Source organism: Ascaphus truei, chromosome 2, assembly GCF_040206685.1.
Source record: "Ascaphus truei isolate aAscTru1 chromosome 2, aAscTru1.hap1, whole genome shotgun sequence".
Lineage (NCBI taxonomy): Eukaryota > Metazoa > Chordata > Amphibia > Anura > Ascaphidae > Ascaphus > Ascaphus truei.
Window position 1 is genome coordinate 323,417,783 of NC_134484.1, and position 20,787 is coordinate 323,438,569.

Below are 20,787 nucleotides of genomic sequence, written 5' to 3' on the forward strand. Positions count from 1 at the left end.
TACAATAGATATCTTCAAAAAATGGTTTGAACATCTTTTTAGAAAGGAAAGGTATACAGGGTTATACCTAGTAAGTAACCATGGGAAGGATATTGGTCCAGAGAGTCATTCTTGGAGTCAGGAAGGAATTTATTTTTCCCTTTACGAGATATCATTGGATGATATTTCACTGGGGGGTTTTTGTTTGCCTTCCTCAAAAGCAATTGTAAATGTTCTTAGAAACAAAAAGACACCTTGCAGCCGCTTGGTAACATGGGCCACAGTGCATTTGTGAAACATCTGTTCCAAAACCTTGTTTCTTCTTTGAGTTCCCATTAAAATGCAATGAAAGACATTGTCTCCTTGTAGTGTTTCATTTTTTATATAGTTGCCATAAATTTTGAGGAATTGAAACCAATCAAGTACAGAATGTTATTCAGCATTCAGATCAACTAAATAAACGCAAAGAGATGTGGAAAACTTCCGCTGAAGTTTACAAACCAGATTAAATTCACGGGGGAAAACAACAAACAGATTTTTTTTCCGGGAGAAAATGACAATGTTTGCAAAGAAATTTCACCAATGATTAAAAGTTAATGTGCAAGGTCATGTCGCCCTTCACACTAAGGATGGGCACGTTCAAATCCAAACTTCGTGGACTCCAAGTTGAGTAGTTAAAAAATTTGATGTTAGATTGCAACTCAAAATCAAACTTCAGAACAAAATAAGGCTCATCCTCTTGATATGTATGTATGTATGTATATATATACAGTGTTCGACAAACCTCTACATTTGCTCGCCCCGGGCGAGTGGATTTAACCCCCGGGCGAGTAAATATTGGCCCAAGCAGCACACGTTTGGTACTAGGTGGCGAGTAGATTTTTTTGTGTGGCGAGTAGATTATTTGGTGATTTGTCAACCACTATATATATATATATATACTTTTTTTTTAACTCAAACGTTTGAGAAAAGTTTGAAGTAAAAAACAAATGCTATATTTTTCCCCCCAAATCTTTCAAAGCCAAAACATAACCACTATTGATGACCGACCGCTCAGCCCATTAGAACAGTTAATTCATATTCCACCGGTGCATAGGGACACAGGGAACCTGTAACGCATAAAGTGTAACTTAAAGAAATTACACTAGATCCCTATCACAACTGCACTCAAGATGTGTACACAACATAATTTCAGACTTGATAAATCATAGAATCCCAATATTCTTAATGTTGCAACTTGATATATGGTGGTTCTAAATAAACACTTTAGCATGAGTAGCCAACTAACAAGAGAACTAAAACATCTATAACTATATATGAAAATAATAAAATTTTATTCATTAATGATGCTATTAAACAACGACGCATGTGAGGTTTATATATACATGGAATCATAAAAAGCCCCAGGATAAGCGACACAATACAGGACACTATTGTATATATAAACCTCACATGCGTCATTGTTTAATAGCATCATTAATTAATAAAATGTTATTATTTTCATAGATAGTGTTTATTTAGAACCACCATATATCAAGTTGCAACATTAAGAAAATTGGGATTCTATGACATCAAGTCTGAAATTATGTTGTATTATTACACACCTTGAGTGCAGATGTGATATTGATCTAGTGTAAAGCCAAAACATAAACAGTTTTTAAAACTAAACCCATAACACCAGTGGTAATGCCCACCCTAACTTTATATACTGCTGTTTTCAAGAAATGTTGGTGAAAAGTGACTACCAAACAAATTCCCAAAATTTGGATTTTTAACCCATGTGTCTGCTCAACCTTAGCGGGTAAAGCTAAGAAGGCAGGTAGGTCCACATACTCACAGGGCTACGTTTTCATGGTTCTTATTTTTTAATGACAAGGGATTTTTTGGGAGGATGACACTTACATTTATTATCATTGTCACTGAGCATTGGAGTAAGTTCTTTGTCAGTGGAATTTATAAATCAAAAAATACACTGGGCAAAAGGAATTAAGAACCTAAGATAAAACCTCTGCTTAGTACAAGGACATTATTTTAATGGGTTATACAACAGGTACCAAGGCATTCAATTGTATGTGTCTACCAGAGTGTTACAAGACATGATACAGATGTAGCAGCCATTATAGCTTCCAGTGGTGGAACACACACACCACGCCAGTGGGAGCAGGCACCGTTGTGAAACCACTAACCGTGTGCTAAAAATGGGTGGGACTAATGTATTATTGAATGCGCCAGCATGTACAATAACCCCTGCTACATCTGTAACTTTCTTTAATAGTACCATAATGCCTTCCAATAGCATTCTTTAACCAGTATTACATTTTAATTAGGCTTTTTTTGGTCATAATTGTCTAAATAGATACTTAAAAAGCCACGTATTCCTTGCCTTGGATATTGCTTCACTAGCATGTGGTTAAATGCAAGATACCATACTGGCAGGGCCCATCCATTAATGTGACATTAAGCCTATGCTAATGAGTAGTATGTGTTGTTTTTGTGCTTTGATGGTACGCCTTCACCTCAGGGTAAAATAGCATCCATTCCTGTTTTTGGTAACGTGATGTTATGAGCCCGGATTTGATGGAGCTCTGTGGACCTAGCCTTATGAATGCTAGCAACTCGTATTTCTAAATATGAATGAATTAGAGTTGTGGAAACAATGCTATTGTTGTGACATTTTTGAAACTGAAACTGAGAGCAATGGCATAATAGTACTACACAGCACACAATGCTATAATACAGTATGCACATAACTGCACTAATTTTTTGTTTTCTTGTCTTTTCAGGAAAAAAGGATGGACTGGGAGAGAAGGGGGGTGTCGTGTACAGTCTGTGAACTGTTTGTACAGTTAAGTGTACAGTATCTAAACTGCAGTAATGATGTACACAAAACCTCTCCTCTCTCAATGAACTACTGTACTGTACACAGAATGAGGAAGAAGATAAAGACGGAAAAAATGATATTACTATATATATATATATATATATTTGTATATATATATATATATATATTATTAATTAATATTATTATCAATGTGCCTTATTCATGTTTATCCACCGGCCCTCAATTTCCATCTGACAGAAGAACTTAATAAAGACTGCATTATGTATTATTCATGATTATTTTTATATTTGGTTTTTTTGGTTCCTGATAAAATAAAATAAATATTTATTTACATTCTTGATAATCATAATCATTGACAACAACCCCCCCCCCCCCACCACACACCTACAGTACACCAAAGAAAAAGAATGAATGACAAATAAATCCATACTTGTTAAGACCTGTATTCCCCTTGCTGACTGGAGATGTGAAAACTTGTCCCCGTGCTCTTTGTGAAAACTTCCTGTGAATTTGTAAAGAATTTCACAAATCGGTCAAACACAGGTAAAGATGCACAGAATGGTATTTGTTGATGCTCATATAGAAAAATAAGTACTTTTCTATTTGAGAAGAAAAAATGCACACAATATAACACACGGTATATAAAGCAGAGGTCACGACAGGTCACTCTGCGCGTATTCTGACAGGCTGAGACGGCGTTTAGTCAAATCCAGGATCATTTTATTCTGTTTTATTGAACACTGTCTCCTTTTTTATTTTTTATTTTATATACCGTGTGTTATGCTGTTTGTGGATTTAGCTTAATTAGTCAGAATTGATTAATCATATGGTTTGTGTTCATTGTAACCGAACCTAGATCTGTGACGCATATGTACTGAGGTGGGGTTGGATCCCCTCGGTTATTTTTTATTTTTATTAATAAATAATTTACCACTTTTTAATCTCTGGTGCGCATTGTGTGCATTTTTTCTTCTTTTCTTCCAAGGCGCCCCTCTTTTGGGAGTCACTTTGTTTTAGTAGCCTACTGGGGAGACGCTCCGCACACATGCTGCAAGGGGATTTACGTTTCCAACACAATATATATCTGCAGCACGAGCGCTGAATTTCCTACATTATCTACTTTTCTATTTGTTTAAGCACTTGCCAATATTTGCCAACCATTTTCACAAAATATTTGAGAAACTAGGTATTTTGTAACTAAGATATTACAATTTGGCAAAGTTTTATATCCTCACACATGGTTTTACTTGCACTAAATGTCCAGAATACGCCAAAATTGCGACCACGTGCGAAGATTTTGCTCATCTCTATTGTTTACAGGGCTCATTACTAACGCAAGGTGTGCTTCATTTGAAAACACCATAGCAATGGTCTGTGTTTGTGCTTTTACGTTGCAACAATCCTTAGCTTAGCTAGCAAGCTTCCCAGGCACTCTCTGGAGCATAATAAGGGCTGCACTTATGCTACCACTCACTCCTCTTGTCCTGCTGTTGCCCGAAGTAATTTTGGCTTCCCAATTAAATTGTTTCTTTAAAACTACTTCTTGTATATGATGAGCCTCACTTATTATTGTTTCTGGTATGTAATTAAATCCCTGATTACTATAGCCTGAAAGGAGTATATGGGCATCAAGCTGTGCCTTTTCTGCTAATGGCACTGTCAAACAATCACCAGTCAGTTCTCTGATGCCACCAGTGCAGGGAACAAACCCATTTTCACAGTGTAGTAACTGAAAGGGATCATTGATAAGGGAAATAAGAGCAACAGTCTCCTCCAATCACACTCTCCTCCACATACACTTACACTGATACTGCAAATATACACAATCATATTTTCTTTGTCTCCCACTACACTGCCTGCATTGTTAGTTCTTCTTGGCAGATATTCGTGTCTTACAGAGCGTGCATTTATATCTACAGCCCTTAGCCTGTATAGATGCATACTGTATATGTGAGATCCAGTGCTAGGTTCCTGTGACTTTCTCCACCTCTCTCTTTGTATCAAACAACAAAAAGCTGTAAGCTTTTTTAGGGCAGGGACTTATTGTCTCTATTTGATGAGCTGAATTCATTATCAAAAGCTGCGGTCAAAGTCTGATGGCACTATGGAGTATGTTGTGGCACTATTTTTCATTTACACACATAGGGATACATTTCTCAACATATCCAAGGTCGCAAAACTGATGCAAAAACACCAGGTTTATCAAAGAAGAGGGTCCCATTCATTTTAACGAGTATATATTGCATGAGTGAATCTAGTGCATTTTCTTGCCCCAGTTTTGCAGCCAGGAGACTTTGATAACTAGACCCCTTAGAGTTGCACCTTGTTTTTGAAGAAGAGGAGGACATTTACTTTAGAAAACAATCTCATTTCTATATTGTAAATAGTGCAGGGATCTTCCTAAAATGTCTGGTAAATACAAATACCACTTACATTGTGAGCACATTCACGTCACAGACAGGTCTACAAGCCTTTCCCCATTATCTCTTAGCATACAATGCTTCCACTGCAGCAGGGATTCTGGGTAATGACATGCAAATGAGCACTCACAGTTAAAAATGGCCGGAACAGTCCAAATCTGATTCCCAGTTATTTTATGACAAAATCACCCTTGGATTGGGCACTAAATAAACAGGGGGTCTCCGGAGCTGAACCACATTGATTGGTTGATGTACCATGTGATTTCTTCCTTTTAAAGGTGATCTAACTCACAGCACCAAAAAAGGGAAGGATTCACGTGGTACATCAACCAATCAGGTTGCTTAATGTGATTTTTTCATTTTTGCCTGAGACGTAATTTTGTGAATGGTCAAATGTGACATCACAGGCCTTTGACCGGAAGATGACGAGTCAACATCTGGAAGAAGGATGAAGAAAATAAAGAAGAAAAGAAATGCAAGAAGACGTATTTAAAGCAACAGAACTACTCACCAGAAACTGCTGTTCAATCAATGGATGATCCATTGCTTCAGATGAAGTTGAGGATAGACCGACAGACAGCCAGGATGCATCCAAATTGGATTTATTGGTCCGGCTTGATTTTGTTTATGTTTATTTTTGTGACATCAGGCAGGAATACATCTTTCTTGTCTTTTTAGATCTTCATTTTTATTGGCCATCATGCTAGGATTTTTTTCTCTTTTTTTTTTTTAAATGGTTGGCCTTTTATTGGAATAATTTTCTGGTGCCACTGAGAATGAGGAGGATGGCCTTCATCCCGACAGGGTTAAGTAATTTATTTAGGGTGTACATTGATTTCCAACGTGGCTATCTAGGTCCCCGTTGAGGGCTTAGGAGCAACAGTGACAATCAATGGAGATAGAAGGAGTGGCTCAGTGAATCAGGGGAACTTGGTACAATTCCCGGTGTCAGCTCCTTGTGACCTTGGGCAAGTCACTTTATCTCCCTGTGCCTCAGGCACCAAAAATATACATTATAAGCTCCACAGGGCAGGGACCTGTGCCTGCAAAATGTCTCTGTAAAGCGCTACGTAAAACTAGCAGCGCTATACAAAAACATGCTATTATTATTATTATTATTATTAAAAGGCTAGAGTTTAATTCGGTTATAATTTATTGTAATATATATTTTGTGACCTGTATTTTTTTAAATTCTTTTCGGTGAGCAATATCCCTGTTAGCCACATTTATCTTCTTATTGGCCCACGCGGCCAGGACATTTAAAACAGCAGAGAGATACCGGCACCCCAAACAGAGGTAAGTATCATTGGAAGCAGGGGGTGGTTCAGCTCCGGAGACTCCCTGCTTCAAACTTATTTTTTTTTTTTTAAAGCATGTCTGGAACAGATTTAAGCTGCCGTTATGGATATGACTTTTTGGGACTGATCCATGGATGATATCCGCAGGCCAACAGAACCCACCGATCCGAGGCGGATTCAAAGCCACCCAAAGAAATCACCCATCTATTCCCACCGTGTCACTTTTTGTTTTTAATGCATTTTAGCATGAATTCCTACTATGGGTAGGAAGGGTAGGGGAAAAGGCCCTCCCGCATCAGCCTAATAAACAAGAATGTGCACTGTGGTACAATAGGGATAATAGGCATATATGATTGAAAATAGGAAATAAATCCCTTTTGAATGCACTTGCAGTGCAGTATAATGATATTTGGTATTAATAAAAACTTTTAATGGTAACATTTAAAAATGGTAGTGAAACTAGGATTGGTAGTAATACGTCTATGACCAATCCCTTTAAACAACACACTGATAGTGAATATATACTCACTTGAATGAGGCTATAACTTGATGCAGATATTTGAACCGCGCCTCCAGGCTTAAACACACACTTGGAGTGCCTGTCTTTTGCTGCATTTGCAGCTGCATTTGACTTTCAAACTGGCTCTGACTGTTTTACCTGTCCCTTACCGCCAGCCAAAATACTAGCTAGGTGTTTTAATTACACTGTTTTGATACGAAATAGCTGAACGTTACTAAGTCACTCTGGTAAGTGACAGATTTAGACACAGGCTAAAGCCAGACGATGCCGGAGCAGTAAATATTATGCTTTCAGGTTTTGAATATATTCCTGACGCGCCAGTTTCTGATTATTAAATCAGATATTAACATCTAATACTATTACTACCATACTAACCTTAGCAGGTATATTGTCTGGCCTCTGCTAGGTAAATACCTGTTACATCATGGTATTGCAGGCATGTATGTCTTTACATCAATTCCCCAGGATAGGAATTAACTTCTCACTTACCTGAGGCGGTACTTTGCAGTGAACACTGTGCATCGACAAATTATAATTCAGCAACTGGCTGGCTATTGGTGACCCCACAGCTAAAGGTACTTCTACTGTGGTTACGCGTTAAATGTTTTTTATGCAGTTTCTTGTAAATAGTATGTTATCTGTACCCGTTTTTATTTCTCACCAATTGGTGATTTAGTGGTCTGGGCTGTACTAATCATCCCAGAGTTTTAGTGAAAAACATCTTAATGTTTATATTTAGACCAATCTAGGTATATATTACCAGGTCTATACACTTCATTGAATAGGAGATCACTTCAATGAGACTCCATTGAAGGTATACGCTTGTTCTATAGAGGGTCAACATACTGTCTACTGTTATTTTAGTTTTATGTATATGTTCACTATCAGTGTGTTGTTTAAAGGGATTGGTCATGGACGGATTACTACCATTTTTAATTGTTACCATTAAAAGGTTTTATTAATACCAAAAATCATTATACTATACTGCGAGTGCATTCAAAAGGGATTTATTTCCTCTTTTCAATCATAGCATGAATCCCTATAAGCTTATGCCTGCCGTCTAGCACATTTCACCCTAAGGCTTGATACTGCTTTATCTTTAACCAATTTGGCCACTGCTCATAAGAAGTATTTACCAAACTCGCCCATTAATACAAATAACTTGAGGGACCAGCCACTTTGACATCCTGTGCAGGCCATTGTGACGAGGGAAATGTCAGTTTATTTCAGGTGCTAAAAATTGTTTGTAGGAAAGAAATAGAAACACCGCTTTAATAATCTATAATGTGCTGTCTTCTCTCCCATGGCTATATTAGGATTAATTATTAAATAGATTGCTTTTCAAATACCCACTGGATTTCTGTTCTCTCAACAAAACACATTACTAGCACCAGAAAAGAGGCAGGCTTTTAAAATGGAAAAGGGTTTAACTTTAATCTAAAGGTGCACTCCCACTTAGCAACGCATATAATATACCTGCACTAAAGGACTTGGTTATGCAAAAACCTTCTCTTGACTTTGCAACATTGGTTTTATTATTCATGTTGCAAAGTTGCATTGAGCAGTTACAAAATAGAACATTGAAAATGTTTAATGTTCAGGAAGGTTAAAAAAAATGTAAACATGTATAAGCATGCTGTGAGAAGCAGGATCGGATTAAGGGGCTATCTGGCTGGACACCTGCTGGGTACCTTACTCCATCAACGCAAGTCACCTTGCCACCTTCCGTCATCTATAAGGCCTCATCCAGGGTGGTGCTGAGTGGGCGCGCGCTCACGCTGGACCCGTTGCAACAATGCACGTGGCCTGTGTGAGCGGGGGCGGGCGCGCCTGCTCGGCGCTCAGCCGCTTGCCGAGCAAAATTGATTTTGCTGCTCGCAAGCGCATCACGTGAGCGGTTCACCCAATGAGGGGCGAACCAGCTACGTGATGTCGGGCCCGCACCCCCAGACGCGCGTGCACCTAACCGGCCAGGAAAAGCATGGTCGAGCAGGGCGCAGCGTCCGCGCGCCCGTTCCCTTCCTGGACGAGGCCTAAATGTCCTCACTGCTCGGATCTCCCCAGCCGCAGGTCACCTCGTGTGGATGCTGCTCTGACGCCATTTATGAACACACGCACAGGACACTCACCTTGGCCACGAGCAGCCAGGACACATTTTACATTTCCCGCAGTGGTGGCCAAGCTTAGTGTCCTGCTGGGTACACACATGGGCTCGCTCACAGATGGACTCAGAGCAGCAGCGGCACAAGGTTCTTTGTGCCTGGGGAGATCTGAGCGGTGAGGACATTTAAAGATGGCGGAAGGCGGTGAGGTGACCTCCGGTGAGTAGTCCTGGCGGTGGAGCACCAGTGGTGATTTGGTCACAGCCAAACATCTCATTCCAGCATGCGGGGAGTCTAGAATAAAATTGTTTTACAGGGGCGCCACATTTTTAATCTGCCCTGGGGCGCAATAATGTCTTGGTCTGGCCCTGGTGACAAAGCACCCTCCTTGTCTGTGCTCTGAACCTCTGTCAAGCATAAAGTAATCGGGGAAGACCAAGTATCTAGCGTTTTCTGACTTTTATTTAAAGTACAGGGTTCCTGTCAGTTTACAGAAATAGAGTGTTGGCCTTTAACTGAACAAACAAAACCACAAAATAAAAGCCTAGAACCCACTGGAGCTCTACTGACTGGTTACTACTCACCAGCTCAAAATGTTACCGAACTAACACCCCAGTTCCGCTAACTTGGATCTGGGGGTCACACAACATAAAGCTCTCATTCTTCTTCTCGAGTTTGGCAACAGCTTACTCCCAGCCTGCAGTCTTGTTTCCCTGGTCTCTCTATGCCCAATGACAAAGCAGGTCTTTTAAACAGAGCCTGACTCTATCCCTGGCAGCCAATTAGTCAGGAGTACACAAATTAACCCTTCCATTGCTTTAACCAGGAAATAATTTTAAACCCCCTCTATCACCCCCCCCACACTCCATCCCCGCCGCCAGCTCAACACCATGGGAATGAGTGATCTTGGCCGAGAGGCAGTGTGCTCTAGATAGGACATCAGCATTGGCATGCTTGGCCCCTGCTCTGTGTTTAATGGATAACTTGTATAGTTGCAAAGCTAGGAACCACCTTGTGACTCTACAGTTTTTCTCTTTATTTTGGTACATCAATTTCAATGCAGCATGATCTGATACGAGAGGAAACTGTCTACCCATTAGGTAATATGGACTCTGTTGCCTATTTTATAGCTTAGCATTCCTTCGCCCCACAGAATACTTTTCTCTGTTAAGTAATTTCCTACTGAGGTATATTATGGGATGTGCTTGTTCCCCACTATTTGTGACAGCACAGCTCCCAAAACTTACTCCAGGTTTGCAAAATAAATTCACTCTTTAAGTCAGATGCAATGCAAATTAGATCCTAGGAAAGAGCAGATTTCAAATCTGTAAATGCAGATTCATCCCATTTCAACATTTATGGGGCTCTTGCTTTAGTTAGGTCAGTCAATGGGATTGCCCTTGTGACAAAATGGAGTATAAATCTAATATACAGGCATACCCCGCATTAACGTACGCAATGGGTTCAGAGCATGTATGTAAAGCGAAAATGTACTTAAAGTGAAGCACTACCTTTTTTCCACTTATCGATGCATGTACTGTACTGCAATCGTCATATATACGTTTATAACTGATGTAAATAACGCAATTGTAACAGCCTCTATAATCTCCCCGCTTGCGCACAGCTTCGGTACAGGTAGGGAGCCGGTATTGCTGTTCAGGACGTGCTGACAGGCGCACGCGCGAGCTGCTGTTTGCCTATTGGACGATATGTCCTTACTCGCGAGTGTACTTAAAGTGAGTGTCCTTAAAGCGGGGTATGCCTGTAATGTCTCAGCATGTCTAACACTGCTGTCACTCTCAAATTTGTCTCCCGATCTGTAGTATCGATGACTATCATTCAGATATGCAGATGCATATTGGACGTGAGCCGTAGAAGCTTGTAAATAAACATCTGAAAAGTCGTGAGGCTACCTAAAGATCAAAAGGGAGGACCTTCTATTGGAATGCCCCATCAGGAGTGGCAAAAACAGTTTTACTTTTTGCGAAGTTTGAAAGTGGTATCTGCCAATAACTTTTGGTCAAATCCAGAGTAGACAAATCTTGTTTTCCCTAGTTGGTTTATCAAGTCATCTACTCTAGGGATCGGGTAAGCATCAAACTGAGATACATTATTTAATTTCCTGAAATCGTTGCAGAACCTAACTGTACCATCGGGTTTTTGAACCATTACTATGAAAATACACCACTCATTGTGGGATTCCTCAAAGACTCCAACTTTAAAAACATTTTAAAATTTCACTCTTACTTCCACTCTTTTCGCTTTGTGAATGGGGGGTGGTTTAATGTATAATTCCTGGTTTAGTGATGATATCATGGTATATCGCTTTGGTTTAACCAGGTGTTGGTGAGACAACATTACTATATTCTTTTATCAGTTTGGTGTCCTCAATATTTTGCTCAGGTGTCAGCTCCAGCGAGATGAGACCCTGGTCTTGTGATCCAACATGCTTGGTATGAGCATCTGTTATGACCATATACTGTAAGGTTCCCGGTCATGCAAAGGATTTAGCAATTTTAGATTATATACTTCTGGTGATCAGGGCGAACCAGCTCCGTGATGTCAAGGCCACACCCACAAATCCCACCCCTGCGCATGCACCTAGTCGGCCACAAATCTCCAGGCCGGCCGAGCAGGGAGCGTAACGTCACTGCGCATGAGTGCCAGCACGCCCGCTCCCTGTTGGTCGCAGCCTAATGTACCTCTAAGATGGTGTCCATATAACAACTGAAATGCCTGTAGAGGCCCGAGGAACCTCTCTCACAGCAAACATTAAATGAAATAGACTAGGTCCCAATTATTTAAATCTCGACTTACTAAATTCTTTAGAATTGCTTTAAGTATCGAGTCGAAGGGCTCAAAAGATCAATCCATTTGTGGATGATGGACTGAAGTTTTAAGGCTTTTTATTTGAAGTAAACTGCAAAGCTCCTTCATGAGTCTTGATCCAAAGGGAGTTCCTTGATCTGTGAGTATTTCTTTAGGTTCTCCTACTTTAGAGTTCACCTGTAGTAATTTTTTGTCATTGCCTTGGATTTTGCTGAGCAAGGCTGCAGACTGATTTCCCGGGGTCCAGGATTACAGTTCTGCCCTCCCCCCCCACAAAAAAAAAACTTCCCATCCCCCAAACTTCCAACCACCAAATGCATACAAAACAAATCCCACCCTGCAAATATATCCAACCCCCCCACCCCCCCAAATACATACAAAAAACACCTACTCAATACAAATGTAAAAAAACCTCTCCATATATATACCTACACCTATACATATACATGTACATATGCATATATATTTTAAAAAATACATATAAAACCCACCCAAATACATACAGTATATAAAAGTCCCCACTGCATCTAAATAAATACTCCAATGCATTTAATAAAAATACCCCAATGCATCTACAAAAGACTCCAATACATCTAAAAAAAAGAGCCCAATCCATAAATAAAAAGAAAACTATATATATAAAAAAACAACCCTCCCCAATACACATAAAAAATACCCCAACCCATAATAAAATACCCTCAAGCCCCCCAATACATATACAAATCCCCCCAATACATATAAAATACACCCAAGCCCCCCAATACATATATAAATACCCCAAGCCCCCCAATACATATAAAAAATTCCCCCAAGCCCCCAATACATATAACAATACCCCCAAGCCTCCAATACATATACAAATCCCCCCAATACATATAAAAAACTCCCAAGCCCCCCAATACATATAACAATACCCCCAAGCCTCCAATACATATAAAAATACAGACTTACCTTAGGTCAAGCCAGGCCCGGTGTCTGCGGGGGTCCACTGGCTGGGGGGCCCAGCCAGAGTTGCAATTTCCCCACGATCCCTGCTGCCGATCATGGCTGGGCCCCGACTCTCAGCTGCCTGCAGGACCTTTCCTTGCTCTGTCCCACGCCACCGAGCTTCCACTGCCGGTGCGCGCCGGGGCTCTGATGTCAGCGTGTGGGGTGCCGGAAGCTGGGACAGCCTTATTTCCAGCGCGCTGACATCAGAGCCCCATCGCGCGCTGGCAGTGGAAGCTCGGTGGCGTGGGTCAGAGACAGGACAGGTCCTGCAGGCAGCTGAGAACCGGGGCCTGGCCGCGACCGGCAGCAGGGCATGGCCAGAAGTCGGGGGCAATTTACAGCGCCGGCCGACCCCCCCAGCCAGTGGGCCCAGGACACCAGTCCCGGCTGTCACCCCCCTCGGTGGCCCTGTTGCTGAATGCAGTGGTATAGCGTCTGGGTACCTTGTAGCATATTCCAGTATCACTAATATATGCTGATTTTTCAAGTGGTCCACCAAGATTAAAGCTGCAGTTCAGTCAATATCCTGCATGTGTGTTTTTTTAAATAAATCAGTTCTGTAGTAAAAAAAATACTTTTAGCATTTTCTGTTTAAAAAAAAACAACTTTGAAAGACCAATTGTCTTGTATTCTATTTTAACAGCCCCTTCATGTCCTGTCACAAGCCCTGGCACACCCCTTTGTCAGCCCTACCCTCCCTCTAGCACATGTCAGTGCAGGAGTGCTCATGAATATTCATGAGCTTCCACTGACAGACAGAAGCAGAATATAAACAGATCCCTTCACTAATTATGTCACCAAATTTCGACCTATCAATACATTGAGAACGAATTGACCTGCAGCTATACAGTTCTTTAGGTAATTAGAGATTGCACACATGAAACTATTGAAGTAAAAATAAAAATAAAAAAAAGACTGAACTGCAGCTATAATGGCTATTCTTTCAAATGCTCATCAATGATGGCTAGTGGAACCAGAGGGGCTCAGAGTATAAAAGTATCTTGCATGTATAAGCACAATACTGCTCTACCCATGCTGTACAAAGGCACAATACATAAGACCAAGCAGTTTTTCTGTGGTCTGGGATGTTAAACTTTATATAAGTTAGTTTAACTTTCTGTGATTTTGGTAGAAAACATAAAATTGGCAAAATGAGAGATATAACAAAATCTGTGTTTGTTGATGGAGAGAGGCTGCAACAATTAGGAGTAGTTACATCAAAAGGAAAACCAGTCCATGCACTCTCAATTATATTTAAAAAATGGTTTTATTGTCCATCTGGACTTCCAAACTTTGAGCATTTAAAGCAATTTTTTTACAAAATATAGTGATAAACTAAGCACAAAGCAAATGCATTCCTACACCGGGAGGTCCTGGTGCGGTACAGATGCAGCAAGGCTTAGGGCTTGACCCCGCTGGCTATTACAGCGTCCGCTGTGGCGGACGCTGCACGCATGAGAGCCCTCCCCTCAATGGCGCCGGGCCCGCTGCGAGGGGGGGCCGCAGCGCTGAGGCGAGAGCTGCTCCTGTTCTCAGGACTCACGTCGAGCGATACGGCACGCCCCCTGGCGGTTCAGCCAATGAGGGCGAACCTGCCGGGTGACGTCATGGCCGCGCCCCCATCACTCCCCCGTCACGCCCCCCCCCGGTCTCTCTTCCTGCAGCTCCCTGCAGACCAGGTAATCGGCTGCACGCGCCGCCAATCTCGCGGGCGCGCGTTGCAGCTGAGTTACCGGGGCCTTAGCCTTACTGTCTCTGAAGCTGCGGCTAAAGAAAAGCTGAAAGCCACATCTCCGGAGATAGCGCTGCCGTGGTTGTGCTGCAAGGGTTCCATGCATCCGATTCGGACCTTACAGAGCGATAATTCTTCGGCACTGGTCAAGGTCCCCGCAGCTTGTGCTGGTGAAGACAGAACGTTTCGGGTCACTCACATGGAGAGATGTAGAATTCTAGTGCATTAAATTCATGTGCAGAATAAAAAGATGTCAAGAATAGATTTACATTTTTTTCTCATGAATCTGCATTTCAATGCAGAGAAATATGTGTTTTCATGCACTGCTCGTTTTTTTGGAGCAGAGCTGTGTCACATGTTAGAACAGTTTTTTACATCTGATGTAGAATGTTAGTTATGCCACTTCAGATATGGTCAATAAAAGGAAAAAAAGAATGACGCAGAAAATGATACACCGTCATCATCTGTGCACCATGTATCGCCTCCCCAATTTCAACTACTGAAACAACCCAAGGTGCAAACAGGGGCAGATGGGACAAACTTGTCCAGGATGAAAATGCCCGGTTCTGCACCAAACTTGTCTTGTTAAACGTAGGCCCTGTAGTCCTGGCAGTGTATAAAAGCCTGTACATAGAATTTTGCAGTCACAATTACTCCCTGCCCCGATGAGTTTACAATGCAAAGACGGTAAAGTGACTTGCCTGAGGTATCGAGGAGAGTTGACACTGGGATTCGAATTGAGTTCACCCACATCAAAGGCAGGGTTTCCCAAGTTTAACACACCAGGGTTGTCCAAGTTCAGTCTTTGAGAGAAACCAACAGGCCATTTGTTCCAGATTTCCCAAGCTAATACTTAACTAAATTAATTTAGTTATCATGAAGATATCTTGATGCTGACTTGCAATTACGCTCAAGGCCTGAACTTGTGGATATCTGCACTGAACTAATTCACTTGTCTTGCTATAAAATAGAAATGATTGGTTTCTTAGAACAAAAGCAAGGGTGTGACAAAAATCATGGCTGGTTCACAATGCTTACAATGAAGTGGAACAAATAAAGACATCTTCTAATGGGGTGGGGGGGGGAAATCTCATGGCGGACGGGAGCCCCCAGCCCTCTGCTTACCTGCTTGGGTCCTCCTCCCTCCGTCCTACTCCACCCACCAGTGGTTAAAGAGTTAAACATGGGGGGAGGAGCTTGTGATGCGCGGTAGAGGTGGGGGAATATGGTGACGTGCTCATGGGGGCGAGCCTCTTCCCACGAGGCCCACAAGAGCAGCAAGATGCCCGCCCAACCTCCCTATTGTATTTACGGAAATGTTACGATCTTGTTTTGTTTTATAAAAAGTAAAGGGATGATACTAACGTGTTTTGTTATGGGTTTTTTTCACAGCTATCTGCGGGTGGTTGGCCTTGCCGAATGGAAGAGCCAAAGAGGTATAAGGATACTGGCTATAAAGGCGCCCTCGTTGGGGTTGGCGGAATAGTTCTACTACCACATATATGGGTAGCAGCGGGAGCCATATAAAGGCTCTTGGGCTCTGAACTATGGTTGAGCTGTCTGGCAGGTGGTGGAAAAGAGTTGGTAAATGTCAGGTTAAAAAATAAAGCTGCAGTTTTGTTTTCCCCACATCGAGTGTCTGCCGTTATTTGAGGGGGGAGGGGTGGTATAATGGGCTCTTAATGCGCCATGCAATAATATTCAACTTCAATGTTTTTGTCAGAATATGGACTGTGGTTCATTGCTAAAGTTGCATCTGCTGTGCAGTTTAATATAAATAATTTGTATTGCAATTGGCTACTATTTCCCTAAAATATTTTTTCACAAATATTCCTCTTCTCTGTTTTGCCAACCTAAGAAAAATGTATCATATGCAATGTAGAAATAATTCAAATGTTGCACTTTAACTAAAAAAAAAAAAAGTCAAATGGATTTGGGAGATTTAGTAAACTGGATCAATATATCTCTATCATAAACTCACCATGAATATCAGACAGAAGACTGGTAATTCCATTTTTAGTGGAAAATACAAAGTTTCAAAATAAATCCCTGCAGTCTAAATAAATGATTGACATCCCAGTATGATCTCTCATCAGAATAGCGGCACTGGTCACCTGCTAAGTGGCATCTTGAAGAGGAATGCCAATACTACATCTCCTAATTGGTGCACTATTAGTCCATGCTGTGTGACCCACCCCAGGTCAGATGGTCATGAAATCCTGGGAGGTTTAAAGGCATGCAGGTATTGTTATAGTCAGTGCAATTTATTTTCACCCTCAAGCGCGCATATTTTAATTTGAAATCCTCCCATCTCTGAGCAATATATATATATATATATATATATTAGGACTGCTTTAGAAACTGCTGATCACTTCAGTACACAAATTGCTACAACAGTTTCTCCTTATTTGGTGAACCCTTGCAAAAGGTTTTAAAGAGTTGATATCTAGTGGCATTTTCTGCTCTTCTGCCCATGGCGAAATGTTGACTCTGATTCTGTCGTTAAAGTGATCTTCCAGGTCACTTTGGCGGCCAAAGAGATAATTTCTTAAAACTAAAATACAGCAGTAGGCAAGTTGTTGAACTGTTTATTGCTTCCACTGTATTTGCAATCTAGATAATCCATTTGATGTTGGACTGATGCGAAACAATATGACTCCAAATTCAAAAACTGAGATTAAGCAATCAGTTAAAATATTCAAGTAATCATCATGGTAATATATGAAATATGTAAAACCCCAATCCAGCTGAATAGACCAATGGCATTAATTACCTATTGGAAACAAATACATAAATAAATATAGGTACTTGTGAAAAGATCTAGGTGAGTTCCCAATCAGGTAACTTTAGATCCATATAGACTTTAGCATCATGCCTTGGAGATGTGATATTTGGTCCAATGCAGCTTTCTGTATCTGATTCTATCTGCATGATGTCTGTGCACTGGTGGTGTGTTATACATTATTTAATACATAGAAATCAGCTAACACAAGCTCTCACCATACCCTGCCCCCACTTGTATATGCAGATACAGCCTATGCCATCGGACAGAGTAGTGTATAGAAATACCCTGCAACATATCATAGAATTCATTGTCAATGCCTGCAAAGCATCCCACAATACATAATGAAATATCATGCAGTTCAGCTAATGGCTGGGTCAAATCTGTGCATTTATTCCCATGTCCCGCAATGCTAACATGTTCTCATTTAAGAAGCCAACGAGAGCTGTCCAGTGCTGATTGCATAGAATCTCCCTCCATGTATACAGATGTAGCAGACTTCATGACTCCTGCTCATAACACAACATCTCATGTTATAACACAGAATTTCCCAGAGTTTCCCCAGGGTTTAATGGCAGTGATAACGCAGATTATCCCAGAATGTCCCACCATAACGCACCAGCACCATAATGCTACATCTGTATATACTCCCATTTGCAGCAAATGCAATCTATATCCACCAGTTTGTAGCCACTGCAATGATAAAGGCACAGCACTCAAGCAACCACCAAAGCATGTTCCACCTTGTGTACACATCTCCACTATTACACAACTGAAGCCTGTGTAAGGATTGCACAGTCAGGCTGAGATTGTAAAGTCTCTAGTGCTAAGAGACCATTAAAAGGCACCCAGCTGTCAGTGAAAAAAAGGGTGAGGGTTTCTTTGTTTTCAGCGCCAGCCAGCACATATGAGCCATCCATATGGAACATTTCACAATGTATAGTGAGGCCCTTCTGCCTATAGGATCCCAGCCTGTGCTAATGGGTATAACAACCCAGCCTAGGGGAGGAGGGGTAAGTCACCCTCTAATCGGTTTAAGCAATTCAATGTCAGTCATAGACTTCCAATCCTACATGTAATAAGATAATATCACCGCACTGGCAATGAAAGAGTGCATTGTGCATTATAAGCTCACCGAGGTAAAGCATTGCAAACACTTAACCCCCGTGTAATGCTTTGCAAGTTCATTCACCAGTAGGGGTTAAGGAGGGATGACATAGAGCATGTGTTTGCAATGGGAATCCTCCCACAATTAAGGAATAATCCTTATGTTCCATATAAAATAACATAACAAAGATAAAAGGAGGGGAGGGGGGGGGGGGTGTATCAGCATAGTGTACTTTACCTGTATAATAAGAGTCCGGGCAGAATAAATCATAATCCAAAGTAGCACGCTCAGATTTTAAATCCACCAAGTCCCATCCATGACTAGGTGCATGTAATGTTGCAGCAGAAATGGTAGCTAGGGGTGTCCTTCCGTAGACCAGTGCATGTGAGCAGCAGCAATCCTGTCATAGCACCATATTCCAGCAGAGACAGCAGATGTGCTTAAACGCTATAATGCTGCACACTTCTCCCCCTCCCTCCTTTCTCCACTCTCTAGGTACCAGGGAAACTGCAGCCAACCACAAGCTGCTGCTGATCACTTGCTGGCAGGTCCTCCCTTGCTCCTACCTCTCCTCCCATCAAATCCAAACCCAATGCATTCTCTGCAGGGACAAGTTGGCCATACCAAGTAGTATGCTATGCTGGGGAAATAACCCTTACTGTACGTGGATTCACATGGAGACACAAAGGCAGTCTCATGTTTTAGTGCTGGATACAGGATCTCTGAGATGTGTGGTAATCACCAAAAATGTTTATTCCGCAAGATTTATAGAGACACATTGCAGAAAGAACAAGAAACAAGCAGTGTACTCTGCTAGATACTGCAGATAGATAATAGGTAGATGATAGAAACAGGTAGATAACCGATAGAGATAGATACAAAGCTACTATAGAAAGAAACAGATACAGTAGAATGCTAGATAGATAGATAGATAGATAGATAGATAGATAGATAGATAGATAGATAGATAGATAGATAGATAGATAGATAGATAGAATCTAAACTCTGATGTTACATTACCACTATATAACAGATATTGTTTATTATTATTAAGAAATCTAAAAACTGCCCATATTTTCAATATTTGTTTGTTTTATTGATTTATATAATAACACAAAGTATACAAATTATAAAGGAAATAAGTAATATCATAGAAGTAACATAGAAGTTAAGTAAAAATGGCAAATTATTAATTTATGAGACTCAGGTAGGCCATGTTTGTATTGAATAAAGTGTTTACAAGCAATATTCAAAAGATTCCAGCACTGTTGGTAAGACTGTATCATATTGTTTTCCAATATGGTGTCATCTACAAAAAATAGCTATGTAAAATATAGAGAGGTAAGTATGTTATATTATATTTTTTCAATTCCTAGTCAATATTTTATTCAACTTAAATACTAAATAATAATGCTATATATTTCATGTGTATGATCAATTTGCCAATACATTCTTAATAAGATAGTAAATTCTAGAATAGATTATTATTATTATATTTAAACATGAAGACAAAGCAATTATCATTAAATATTATTTGGGTGCAACAATAGGATATGGTGTGAACCTTATTGATTGCATTACAAAAAAAAATGATGTATTATGTAGTTGCATAGTAGATGAGGTTGAAAAAAGACATACTGTACGTCAATCAAGTTCAACCTATGCTAAATTTAGACGACAGATACTTTATTCTATTTTCTATACATTACAGTATATTGATCAAGAGGAAGGCAAACAGAAACCCCAGTGAAATATTATCACCTTTTTTTGAAGATATCTATTGTATCTGCCACCTCCATGGGTAATGAATTCCACATTTTAACTGCCCTTACTGTAAAGAACCCTTTCCTTTGTTGCTGGTGAAATCTCCTTTTCTCCAACCTTAAGGTATAACCATGTGTAGTTTGTACTGCCCTTGGGGTGAATAGTTCTTTTGAAAGCTCCTTGTATTGTCCTCGAATATATTTGTATATACAGTAGTTCTCATATTCCCTCTTAGATGCCTCAATCTAATGTAAACAAATCTATTTTAGCTAGCCTCTCCTCATAAGTCAGTATTAAATACATTGATTTGATCCTACCTGAATGTAAGATTTTGTTTCAAGCGAATGCCAATTAACGCTGGATTACAATGCGATACCCGATATTGGTGCTTAATGAATGCCAGTGTTATTATCAGAGAAAG

The 20,787-nt window shown here is 40.6% G+C and overlaps 1 protein-coding gene across 2 annotated transcripts in view; it reads right to left on the bottom strand.

Annotated features, from left to right (window-relative positions):
- Positions 1 to 19,122, bottom strand: part of HECW1 (HECT, C2 and WW domain containing E3 ubiquitin protein ligase 1) — a 331,172-nt gene extending 312,050 nt beyond the window's left edge. Inside the window, exon 1 of one of the 2 annotated variants that reach the window (XM_075586582.1) lies at positions 18,840 to 19,122. In XM_075586582.1, coding sequence (XP_075442697.1) covers positions 18,840 to 18,872 — 33 coding nt within the window. In that variant the 5' untranslated portion in view covers positions 18,873 to 19,122. The remainder of the gene's footprint in view (positions 1 to 18,839) is intronic. The other variant, XM_075586583.1, reaches the window with a different exon arrangement.
- Positions 19,123 to 20,787: the final 1,665 nt, after the last annotated feature.